General features: G+C 39.1%; 1 protein-coding gene across 8 annotated transcripts in view; it reads left to right on the top strand.

Moving 5' to 3' along the window:
* SMARCA2 (SWI/SNF related, matrix associated, actin dependent regulator of chromatin, subfamily a, member 2) overlaps positions 1 to 12,846 on the top strand; it is a 182,586-nt gene that overhangs the window by 106,879 nt on the left and 62,861 nt on the right. For all 8 annotated transcript variants that reach the window (XM_016162639.2, XM_016162637.2, XM_016162643.2 and 5 more), the window contains 3 exons: positions 4,235 to 4,398; positions 8,989 to 9,216; positions 11,500 to 11,577. In XM_016162639.2, coding sequence (XP_016018125.1) covers positions 4,235 to 4,398; positions 8,989 to 9,216; positions 11,500 to 11,577 — 470 coding nt within the window. The remainder of the gene's footprint in view (positions 1 to 4,234; positions 4,399 to 8,988; positions 9,217 to 11,499; positions 11,578 to 12,846) is intronic.

Below are 12,846 nucleotides of genomic sequence, written 5' to 3' on the forward strand. Positions count from 1 at the left end.
AGTTTATTTTAAGATTATATTTAATTATCGTTAAAGTATCTCTTTTCCTAAGTAGAACATATCTATATATCATGTTAAGAGATATGACTTCATTGTCTCCTGAATTTTGCGAACTATTTAAAGTATTTACCTGACATTAAGAGTGAAATTAAAGCACCATGTCCTAAAAAATAGAAAGAAAATATGAATGGACTATGAATGTAAGAATACTTCCTAAATTACAATATGATTTGGATATTAGCCCTAATATTTTAGAGAGGAAAGATATCAGCACCGACCTCAGACTTGCTGTATTTGAGTTTTTAAGTGAATTCTCTTTATGATCTACCTTTTAGGTTATTATTAATTTTTGAATTAATTATTCCTCCAACGGGCTTGATTTTTAAAAATCTTTTTACCTCTCCCTTCCAAAGTCGCTGAAAACAGATGAGTGGTTAAGTAAGAGTTAATTTTGAATTCATTACACAGTTACACAATCCACAGGCAATCTCTGGCTGATCTCCTGCATTGTATTTTGTCCTCTGACCTGAACCTTTCCTCTCTGTGGGAGAGTTCAGCACTTCATTCTAAAGGCAAACCCTCCTTCCACTGCTGCTCAGGTGAGGGGCAGCCCAGGTCTATTTTCCCTTGGGTTTGTAGCTCCCCACCCCACCACAGGTCTCAGACATAACTTGTTTACTACTCTGTGGCATTTCGTTTTAAATCTCAGCTCTCAAAGGATTGTAGTCCTGGAATATTGGAGTCTGTGAGACTGGCAAGAAGTGATTTCCTTGAAACAAATCTCTCAAACATTTTCTTACCAGCCTCACAGACTATCTTTAATAATCTATTGGTTGCTGTCCTTATTGTTATTACTGAAAATAGTCATAAGAGCTAACGTTTGTGGAATGCCTACACCATGCAGGATGCCTGCTCCATGCTGGATGCCAGACAATGTACTTCATGTGCATTATTAATTTAATTCTCTCCAACAAGCTACTGTTACCTCTCATTTACCCCGAGGTACGTATAAGATTGCCATCGAACATGAGGAAGCAAAGGTTTAAGAGAAATAAGTTAACCTGCCAAAGTTTACACAGTTAGCAAATGGTAAATCCAGGTTCTGACTGAGATTTCTCTGCCTCCAGATTAGCTCAGCTCCAAAAAGATATAGCCCATCTCTGAAAATATTGACTGCTTCCCTTAAGACAGCATTTTAAGAATGATTTTGAACTTATTCAAAAATTTTAATTGATTGATTGAAAATGGCCAGGTACCAGAGATACAATATAAATGAGCCACTCAGTCTTCATGCCATCAAAGCCCTTACAGTTAGGTGGGAGGAAACAAGTAAGCAAGTTTCATCAAATGTTACAGATAGAATTGAGAAAGCCAGACAGGCTTCTACCTGCAAGAAACAGTAGCCATTTGTTTGAGGAGCAGAGAGAATTGATAGGCAAACAGTAAATAGACACATGGATAAATTAGTACACATACTTCAAGCTACAGGCCTTCTAGCCACTGCACCCCTCTTAACCCAGTTGTTCAGATGGCCAGATTTTCATTGCCAGATTTGATGACTCAGATTTTTGACCTCAAGAAAAAAAACCCTTGATCACAGACAGCTAAGCAGATTTTTCTGTAAAGATTGCAGTTGCGTGAAGAGATTTAGCTACTATTCCATTATAGTCTTTGTTTTCACTGGAAATGATTTTTGAGTGAGAGCAAGTGGTGAAGTTACATCCTAGAAGACAAAATTTTCCAAAACCAGCTGACACTAAGTTAAAATTAGTAATCATAAAAGCCTGGCACTGTGTTCCTTCTGGCAAATTCCGCAATTCTCAACAAAATTGCCCTTGCTATTAATTGTGTTCTTGGTTATGCTGTACATCAAAGTCTAAAAGAACGTGAAACGGATTCACATTAAAGCCTGTGCTACCTACGAGGAGCGTTTATTTGCCTGCGGATAAACCCTGACGAGGTAGTTTGAATCTTTCTGAGCGTCGTCCCAGAGATTGCTGATGATCAGCCAAGATCTTGACTTGGGGAACCTTTGACTGATGGAAGTGATAAGCCAGCAAATTCTGTACCTCGTAATAAGAAATGCCATAGCTTTCATAAAAGGCGATTTAATCATATTTTCCCCGGGCTTTATAATTTGTCAAATTCCCAGCTATTTATACAGTTTAAATATACACCAGATATATTTGCTTGAGGTATCTGTCATAGGGCCTGAAAATTTCTTTGACCAAATAATTTGATTTTCTTTTTCAGCACTTTATTTTGCATTTAGGGTTATTTTATCCTAAGCTGGCATATCTGTTAATTAGTTTTAATTATATCTTAATGCGTGTGATCATGAACTGATCGTTTTCAGTGAATCAAAACTGAGTTTCTACCTTGAGAGTATATGGATGCACAGTTTTTGTACCCTGTTGTCAGAAAACAGATCTCTGGGAACTTCTTCTTTCCCCGTTTTAAAAGCATTTGTGGGGGGAGGTGGGGTTGAGTAAGGAGTTCTGTGGCTTTTTATTCAGTTTAAAGCAGGGTGTAAATATGTGAACCATTACTCCATATGAGTAATTTTTCAAAAATGATTGCAACTGGAAAGATGATGTAGCGAAAAGGTTTTGTGATTGAACGGAATGTATCTTCCATTATCATTGTGAACAGATAGTTCCTGGTGATCTCAGAAAGCCAATTCTGAAAATAAAAGAAGAGCCTCACATGTTTGAAACCTCATTCAATAGAGTGCATTTAGTGCTTCTCCCCCGAAATCTAAATTCTTACAATTCACTGTTACAGGATTTGACCAGGTCACCAAACTTGAAATCTAATTTAGAAAGTAAAATGAGCTCTTAAGAATTTTTCTTCATTAAATGAGAGCCCCTAAAGCCCCCTTTGCTGTATGCATAGAATTGATTCTTTTTCCCACCTCAGGGGGGTACTTACTATTTTTATTAATATGAAAAACAGATTCCCCCATGTTTGGGAACCTGACCCTCATAGTAACTTGATTCCATTAACTGCAGTCACTTAAATGTTTTAATCCTCTGAAATAAGTTGCTAGTATATTTTCATCCTTAAAAAAAGGGCACCACGTAGAAAGAATATTTGTATAGCAGGCAGTTAGGGACTATCATGTAACATGCACATATATTTCCCAATAACCGAAAGCCTTTTTCAAAACTCTCAGCCACACTTTTCTGGTGTAATATGTTCAGGTAGACTATGGGTAGGTTTTTTTTTTTTCCCCTTCCACAGTGCAGTTCATGAGATGGCCAGGTAAGTACATTACCAATTCATGGCATGTGACTGAGTGGCTGGGTCGTGATGCAAAGTACGGGTGCCTTGGCACACACGGGGCTCCATAATCTGTGGTTTGGTACTCTGAGTATCTCCTATTTTGGAGTCTCTTCAGGCACCATGAGGTGAGCCATTGCCAGGTATATTATATGCTGCTCTGTTTGGTTTTAGTTTTGCATCCTTTGAACCCAACAGAGCAGAGCAGAATGTCAAAATGAGAAACAGACTGTGAGATTCCTTCTTTTTTTAATTATTGGGGCTTCAAGTCTTGCTAACAAGGATAAAAATATCCCATCCGCATTTTTGTTTTTACCAGCCAGATCCCGCTCAGTAGTGATCCAAATGGTAAAGTGTAGTAGAAATTAGTTTTTCTTTTGTTTCCATTCTCTTGGCATAAACAAGACCTCACACTAATGCCTATCGGCAAAGTAGCTTTAAGACATTATAATAATAGTTTTAGGTGGGGTGGGGTGTGGGTGTGGGTGTGGGTGTGTATTAAAAAATATATATATATATATATATAGAGAGAGAGAGAGAGAGAGAGAGAGAGAGGGAGAGAGAGAGAGTGTGTGTGTATGTTTTAAAGCACAGAAATAAATCCAGAAAATTTTTTTATTGAGTTTTAGGTTAATGTAAGAATGCTGTAGAATCTGTAAAGTTGCAAAGGTGTCCACTCTGGAATATTTAAACTCTTTCAGCATTTCAGAACCATAGGCAGTAGCCAAAATGTTCCTTCTTGATTTCAAAAAAGTCTCTTTCTATCTCTCTCTTTTTTTAAGTTGCAGAATTTTCTAAGTTCCTTTCAAATGTACAGAAATCTCTGGGGATTACCTTCCCAGTGCTAAGAGAAGTCTGAGTATATTTCTCAAGGAAGCAGCCCTTTTTGTCTAGCTCTGTGCCATTTTCAGACAAGAGTTAATTGGCAAATTTATTTTTCTTATCCCCTCAGGCACCACCAAGTCTGAAGATCGTGCTGCTTTGCTGAAGAAATTCAACGAACCTGGGTCCCAGTATTTCATTTTCTTGCTGAGCACAAGAGCTGGAGGCCTGGGCTTAAACCTTCAGGCAGCCGATACCGTGGTCATCTTTGACAGCGACTGGAATCCTCATCAGGTCTGCGTGTCTCTGACTTAGGTGCCCGGGCCTCCTTTCTGGAGAGTAACTAAAAGACCAGCAGTTTTATCATTCACTTTTATGGGGCAGAGCAAATTTCTAAAAGAGTGAGCCATTTTTTCCAAAGGAAAAATAGCGCAGCATATTATTATGGCTGTTTCCTTATCACCCTTGGAGCGTAGATCCTGAGATGTCTTACTCATGCCTTTCAAGTGCCTTTGAAAAGCTCAAGCTTGGGGTAGAAAAACTTCATTTTTTTTTTTTTTTCTTAGTCTTAACTTCATTTCTTGGGACTGCCAGTGAGCAAAGTACATTTGGTGAAGGATAAATCAAAATCATTCCAAAATTAAATGGCAGCAATAGCAACTCATGTCGATTGGCTCCTTCCTCTGTGCCAGCCTCTTTATGTGCGTTGCTTCATTCAGTTTTCACAACAACCCTGTGAAGTTGCTAATATTACTATTTGCTTCTTTACAGCCAAAAAAAAAAAAAAATGAGCTTAATAAGCTTTAGGTAACTTTCCCAAGGTCAAACAATAAGTATATGATGGATAAACTTATATACTATGTGTTTTGTTTAAAATCATCATCAAAAAATATTCTTCAGAGCATCTACTGTCAAGTTCTTTTAGTCAGGTAAGTTTAGGGTTATTCTTTTAAAGGAGTCTTTTTATGATTAATGAAAAGACAATAGAAGGAGTCCCTTGTGGCACTGGTTTCCTAAATTACTCTGGGCAATTGTGTGTTTGCCTGTAAGATACCGATTGGGTAGAATGACATTCATCAGGATTTGATTCATATTGGAACAAATGTGAACTCAAAATAGTCAAAAGGGAAACAGCATTTCTCACATACAAATATGCATTGTATATCAGCATAACCCGGGCTTCTCACTGTAGCTTGGTTACCTGAACTGTAAATATGCAGAGTAATACTGCCTCACTGGATCATTGTGAAGATTGGGCAGAGGAGTTGTTTTTGGCCAAAAGTGGGGTTCGGGGGTGCATTAGAATTATGAGGGAGCTTTTAAAAAAATACATGCCTGCTTCCTGTTTCCTGTCACACCATCCCCAATATTTTAGGTGCTTCCCATCCATTATAGATGCTACAAACTTCTCTATAAGTTCAAACACTCCCAGGAGATCTGCCGTAGGTTTTCTCACACAGCTGAGGTCCCAAACTTTTGGGTGACCACCAGCATTGGACCACTGGGTATGCCCGTCAGTCACTCTTTCTAGGCGAATACAGTGGAGTTACTATTAAAATTTTCCAACCTTGTAAAGGGTAGTGAGCCACCAGCACAAAGTGTATTTGTTCCAAGTCTTCAGGAAATATTTTATGTATTTTTACATCCCATATTTCATTCTAAAGCACAGGTAAAATTTGTATTCAAGGGAGAGATCTGCAGTTTTCCTTCAGAACATTGTGAATTCAGTGTCTGTTTCACACACATTTACTGAATGGCCGTTATGCCACAGGCGCTGAGCTAGCCTAGAGGGGAGAAGACGTGATTCCTCTCCTCCCGGGGTACACCACGTGGTCGGATATTTAGATTACCCTACTTGCTGCTGCCTAAATCTTCCATGAGAAAAAATAACCTGTCTATAGGTGAATGGAGAGTTCACTAGATTTTGTCTTCTAAGGTAAAAATTTCTAGGGCATCTCTGTTGTCCATCTTCATTGGTACAGTGCTAATTCTAAGAGCCAAAGGAAATCACTGTTTCTGGAAATGGTAATTTACCATAAGAAAGGATACTGGGACATCTGTGCCTCTCTCTCTCTCTCTCTCTCTCTCTCTCTCTCTCTCTCTCTCTCTCTCTCTATCGTTTACCATATTGGCTTCTGCATGCATTAGGGGAAAAAAAGCTGTAATTATTCTTTATCATGTTGAATCAAAATTAAGTCATATTGATGAAATAGGGGGTTCACTTGATAAAGGTGGACAGATTGAAGGTGGACAGCCTTAAAGTTATTAATGGGAGGCCCTAGCTAGAAGCAAAGATAGAAGATATTAATGTGGAATTAGCAATAAAATCCCTCCGGGTTACCAAGACTTTCATTTCCAAACTGTTGACTAGAAACATGGGTTGGTACTTTTATTTTTAACCAGTGGGACTGGAGCTGTGTTGCTATAATAGAATGGTCAACTACAAAGTCACCTTGGAGGCCCTCTTCTCAGGCTGTTCTTGTCTCCAGATATATTCACACTCAAATTAATGTGATGAAGTTTCAAACCTCTTAAGACCTCAGAAATATCGAGTAATCCATTCAATAATTATAGCATGTATTTCTTTGTCACAATATCCCTCCAACTGTTGGCTATTTTGGTTTAGGGGCTCACAGGTTTACATTTCATAAATCTTTTCAGCCTAGAAATATTAATTTTTGTTACTTTCCAAATAGATAGATGGTCTTAACCACACAAAGAAACACCACTGCCACCATTACTAAAAAACAAACAAACAAACAAACAAACAAAACTAACTGCATAAGCTTCCAAGGACTTCAGAACTCTTGTTTTTCAGATGTTCTATACCTTCTGCTTCCTCATCTATCATATTCTGCTGCTACCTGCATCTTAGTGTTTTGTGGTTTACCAATTTCTGGAACAGGGGTCAGCAAACTCTGACTCTCGAGCTGAGTCCGGCCCACCACCTGTATTTGTATGACCTGCAAATAAATGTTTTCACGTTTTTAAGTATAAAAGGTAAATTGAAAAAAAAAAAATATCGGCCTTTTGATGTTGCCCAGTGGAATATTTACTCTTGGACTCATCATGGAAAACCATGTCTGACACCTTTTCTAAGAGACAGCCAAGAGGTTGATGACACAACACTTGCCATCTTGACTGCTGCTTAGCCACTCTGGCGATGATATGTTGCGAGAGGCGATTGAAATAAGGGCTTGAAAATGAAGTTTAGTGTCCCTGCCCCTGTGGATTTTAATTAACCTCCTCACTTTCTCCTCTTTGGAAAATAATCTAGTTTGGATGAGTCCCAGCTGTGTTCGTGGGTCAGCTGTCCAATACATATATATTAATTTATTTAAGTGCCTTTTGAGGAAAAACTTTTTCCTAATTAGTCATTTGACTGTGAAGGTCCCTACAGCAAAGACAGATCTCCTGGGCAGACTTTGGCCTGTTGTCTCTGTGTGGTACGTAAGTGACCAAGAAACTCATCTGGTTAAGAGGATGGGCTCATAGTTGTGGAGCATCAGCTCTGCAAAATTGGGTGCTAGGATGCAGGATATAGGGATCAGACTTTTGTCCTAAAAATATACACGGATCTAGTGGGAGATGCATGGAAACAACTAATTAGGATTGGCTCAGAGACAGACCATCACCTGGACCAGAATGAATGAAAGTGACATACCAAGAAGTTTTACTATGTAGCCTTAAAATCAGGTAACTCTTCTTCATAGGTTTACAAAGGTTTTTATTTAAAGATTTTATTAAAACTGTCTTATTTGAACAACAGGGGTTAAAGCAGAAAAGAATTGTTAAACCACATGAAAGTAAAATGAGGAAAATTGAATAACACCCATGATCTTATTATCTGGACATATAAACATTATGTTTGTTGGTGTTTGTCCTTCCTGCACTTTCTTGGTATAAATATGCACATACAAGATCATAATGTACATGGTCACATATAACTTGTAGTTTTCATTTATATTTTTGTGTCGTTAAATCATCTATGGTAGCGTGTTGGTACATACATACAGTAGAAGACTGCAGTTTATTTAACCAATCCGTTGTTGAATGTTTACTTAATTCTGCTTTAGAAAAAAAAAACATAAATAATATAAATAATGCTGAGAGGTACAGCCTTAATTGTAAATCTCTGTATATATCCATGATTATTCTCTTAGGATAAATTTCCAGAAGCGAAGTTTCTGGGCCAGGGGCCATACCTAATTTTAATATATGTGCTGCCAAAGCAAACACACCATACCCAATTTTAATACTTTTGATACATAGTGCCAAATTTCTATAGTAAGAAGGTTTACCAAATAGTAGTACCCGTTTACTTCTCCACTAGAAATCCTTTTCATACCCCAAACTAAAGATTGAATTTTTGATGGAATGAGGTACCAGGAAATTTGCTATATGAGCAATTGCTGTACATGCAATGTGTGTATTTATATATATGTGTGTATTCATAATGTATGTATTATTCAGTGATGTTTTAAAAATCATCCTTAACACCTTACACCGAAAGGAAGGTGCTTCTTGCAACTTAAAAGTTAATTGTAGGTAACATCAAATTTATTGTTTTTTGCTTTTTTTTTTTTTTTTTTTTAGTTAGGGACTTATTCTGATGGCCAGCCCAGGGACATATAAGGATTTCAAAACCTGAGGTGTATTTCATTTGGTTTGGGTAATTTGAACCCAGGTGCCCTTAACTAGGAATGACCTTGAATTTTTCCAAAGAAGGTAGCTTATGTAATTTTAAAAATGTGAGCAAAATCTTCCATTAGTAAAGATGGATTAAATAAATAACCCTCCCACATTTCCCTCTCGGGTTGGTGACTTATTTGCTTGGCTAATCCAGGCACATGGGCCCTCACAGCACGTTGTGTTCCCCTGCAGGATCTGCAAGCACAAGACCGAGCTCACCGCATCGGTCAGCAAAACGAGGTCCGGGTGCTGAGACTCTGCACCGTGAACAGTGTGGAAGAAAAGATCCTGGCAGCTGCCAAGTACAAGCTGAATGTGGATCAGAAGGTGATCCAGGCAGGCATGTTCGATCAGAAGTCTTCAAGCCACGAGCGGAGGGCATTCCTGCAGGCCATATTGGAACATGAAGAGGAAAATGAGGTATAGAAAGCCAACTTTATGAAATCAAACAGTGACCTTTTGTCTCAGAGGATTAAGAGGAACCTCTGTTCTTTGAAGAATTTCCTGGGCTGGTGATAATTAAAATGAATAAATTAGCTGCTATCTAACATCCCAAGCACAGAAAGCCTCTGAAAGTTATCCAAGAATATCTTAAAAGCAGTTGCTAGAGGGACCTCAAGATTTAGCCAGTAGATCCTTCTTTCGTTTCTCCTGGAATGTACAACCAGCATGCTTTATTGTACTGTAAACGCTGCTTTCCATGGGGCAGATGGAGAATGGCAGAGAGGCCACTCGCAGGGACAGAATCAGCTAGATGAGACAAGACAAAGCTGACAGGGGCCCTCCTTGCCTTTCCTCTCTGCCAACTTCCAGAGCCCTCTGTCTCGCCTTTTGATCAGAGATCACAGCACTTCAGTTCATTTATAGGAGAAGCCTTCACAACCTTGTGAAGAAGATAGTACCTGACCTGGTTTATACAGGATGCAAGGTAGCACAGAGCTCTCCAACCTTTGGAGGCCGAGGCCGTGGGGAATGTTGAGCTCTCCCAGCTCTAAATCCTGCTAGGTGGAGCCTGGAGTGCAGTCCAGTGCCACCTGCTTCTAGCTGTGAGCAGCCTTGCTGCAGCTCAACACCCCTGCCAGGCTATCAGTGCACCAGACACACATTACCATTTTCTGGGTGGCCTGTATCCTGATGTGAAGATGTTTGGCGACACTGATAAGACTGCAGTGAAGGGCTCTGGTCCTGAGTACCCGAGGCAGCATAGGCTGCCATCTCCGTGGTTGATGGGCCAAGAATTACCAGGGTACAAAGAACCCAGAAAGATTTATTGCCCACTTCCCATCGAGTTTGTTCTCTCTGAAGGTCAAGCCGCTGTGGGCAGGCTTCTTACAAGAGAGCCTTTTCATCTTATGCATGAGGAAAGCCCAAGCCCCTCGTTGCAAAGGCAGTGAAAGGATAACGTGGTTCTAGGAATAGGGTGGGCAAAGCAGGACATCTGTTCACCAGAAGATATGTGAACCAGACTCTTTGTACTGTGAAGTCTCAGCCCACTCCTAGCTAGTCTGTGTCTTTGGCAGACGAAATGTAATATTTAGACAAACTGACTTTAATCAATCTAGTGATGAACTAGAATAGATGATTTTTCACATCAGTTTTTACTTTATTGAATTGCATTCATTTCTAACACAGTGCATGAAATGTTATCTTGGGATCCGACAGTCATCTCATTTAAGCTGCTACTACACTCACACCTTTTCTCGACCAAGCTGCCTCATTTTGAACATATGATTAAAGAAATTGGATGTTCAAAATTCTGGATTTTCCTCTTTCTTCCGTCTGCTGATACACTGAAATTCCCCATTTGTTTTTTAATGAGCTCACTCAGCGTGTGATAAAAATAATTTTGTAAGGTTAAGTTCTGTAGTATATGCCCAACTTTTAGAATCATTTTTTTTTTAATGTAGAAGTCATAGTATAACATTTCCCAAAAACTTGAGAATTATTGGTTTCTGAGGAATTTGCCAAGAGAGAATGTACCTTGGTCTAACATAATATAAAATGGAAATGTTAGCCCTTATGTAATTGCTTTCTCCACTTCATTTAAATTATTTTAATAAAGTAGAGTTTTTTAGGGGTTTCGTTCTTGATACCTTTTGAGTTGTCATATCCACAGATCTAACCATTAGCATAATGCCCACTGAAACACATTGATTAAATATATCTTAAAAGCCACATATTTGCAGTATATATGACTTTTATGGTCTTGCTCTGTGCCTAGTCAACAAAATTTCACATACTCATATTTTTTGTAAGGCTCTGAAAATGAGCATTTTTATATTTCAAATAAGGTTAATAGAGTTAAAAGAATTAATGTTAGGCACTTTTTCATGTAGCTTTCCATCTTCTCTGTGATGTAAATGTTACCCCCATCTTACAGATGAGATCATTGAGGCGGGGAGAGATTAAGTAACTTGTTTTAAAAGTAAGGGAATTAAGATACACATCCAAGAGAACCAGCATTCCATATAGTGCACCACACTTCCTCCCTAAACAGATTTTGCTTTAGGAAGATGGTTTGAATAACTTGGAAATACTAATGGCAAGTAATTATACCTAAGGACCCTTCTCTTTTCTTTCTGGCTTGAGAAATGGGACCCCCTGTGGCCAGGAGGACAGATCCACCTCACTCGTTTGTACCTTGCTCCAGCTCTCCAGTGTCTCTCCTAAAGCCTGTTAAATTTTTCTGTTTCTCAACCCCAGGAAGAAGATGAAGTACCAGATGATGAGACTTTGAACCAAATGATCGCTCGGCGAGAAGAAGAATTTGACCTTTTTATGGTAATGTTACAGAAAATCATGGCAACAAATACCTCGTTCCTCTGCCCTTTTTTCTATTAACACAAGACGTCTGGAGGCTGCGTGCCCTGGCAGAACTTCCTTTGTGAGGCCTGTGCCTTTCCTTCATTTCAGAGGCTGCACACGGCTGAATTTAGCCTGCAGACATATTTTGTTTGGCCCACGCAGTGTTTTTGAAAATTTTGAATTCGTTGCCAACATAAAAAGAATCCTGATTTCTGGCTTCTCTTAAAAAATGAGAGTGGGCAATACCCAAGCCCACATCTCTATATAGACTCAGTTGGCTAGAACTGAGTAGCAGCTGCACGCTATGAACAGGCCGTGGTGGTGGCCTACAGCTTTCCACTGACCTCCTCCCCACCTTCATTTCTAATCCCAGATCAGCATCATTCAGGAAACCTGCCCTGCTCCTCTAGGCCCAGCTTAGAACTCTTCCCTAGCTGTCTCTATACTGCATCAAAACAAACATGTTCTTGTGGGGGTGGGTAGATAGTAACTAAAACAACAGGCTTTCGCCTCTTTATGTTGAGGAGAGCCTGCTTAAGCAAATAGGAACCTTCCAAATGTGCATCAAGATATATAGCTTCATTTAAAGATCAAAATTGGTTGGATTTTACTGGTACAAAGTACGTGTAAAGAACCTTGACTTTTGAGGATTTAACGTCCGTAGTTTCAGCATTGACACTTCATGATACATGGTCATCTGTAATTTTGCCGAAACCTGAATTTGATTTATGTGTATGACCTGTCACAAGGTCAGTATGTATAGGGAGCAAGCCCCTTGGCTAGTGAGAGAAACTCTCAGAAGTAATATTTTACTGTGTTCTTAAGGCATTTGCTATAGTGATTTTATTTACTTCCATATCCCCAGTGCTCCAAACAGCACATAGTTGTTGCTCAGTAAATATTTATTGAACTAATGATAGCATTTGCAAATTTCAGGCCTCGTGAAGATCTCAGCATGAATCAAGATGTATGAAGTTGCGAGGCTCCCTTCATTACCTCCAGTCATTTTAATCTTTATAACATTGAGCTTAATTGTGGAGTGAGTGAATAAATGTAAACTGAAACCCTGGTGTTTGATGCTGCAGAATCCCCAAATCAGAGGTCCCAAACTTGAATGCCCTCAGGTCTCAGACACATAATTTGTATGAATGATAGATAAACAAGTGGATAGGGCTGGGTGGTTGGTGGTGGGTGGAGCTGCTTTGTCTAAGGGCACACAGCTGCAATGTAGCCAGAAATTCCAAG

Source organism: Rousettus aegyptiacus, unplaced genomic scaffold, assembly GCF_014176215.1.
Source record: "Rousettus aegyptiacus isolate mRouAeg1 unplaced genomic scaffold, mRouAeg1.p scaffold_m13_p_3, whole genome shotgun sequence".
Taxonomy (NCBI): Eukaryota; Metazoa; Chordata; class Mammalia; order Chiroptera; family Pteropodidae; genus Rousettus; species Rousettus aegyptiacus.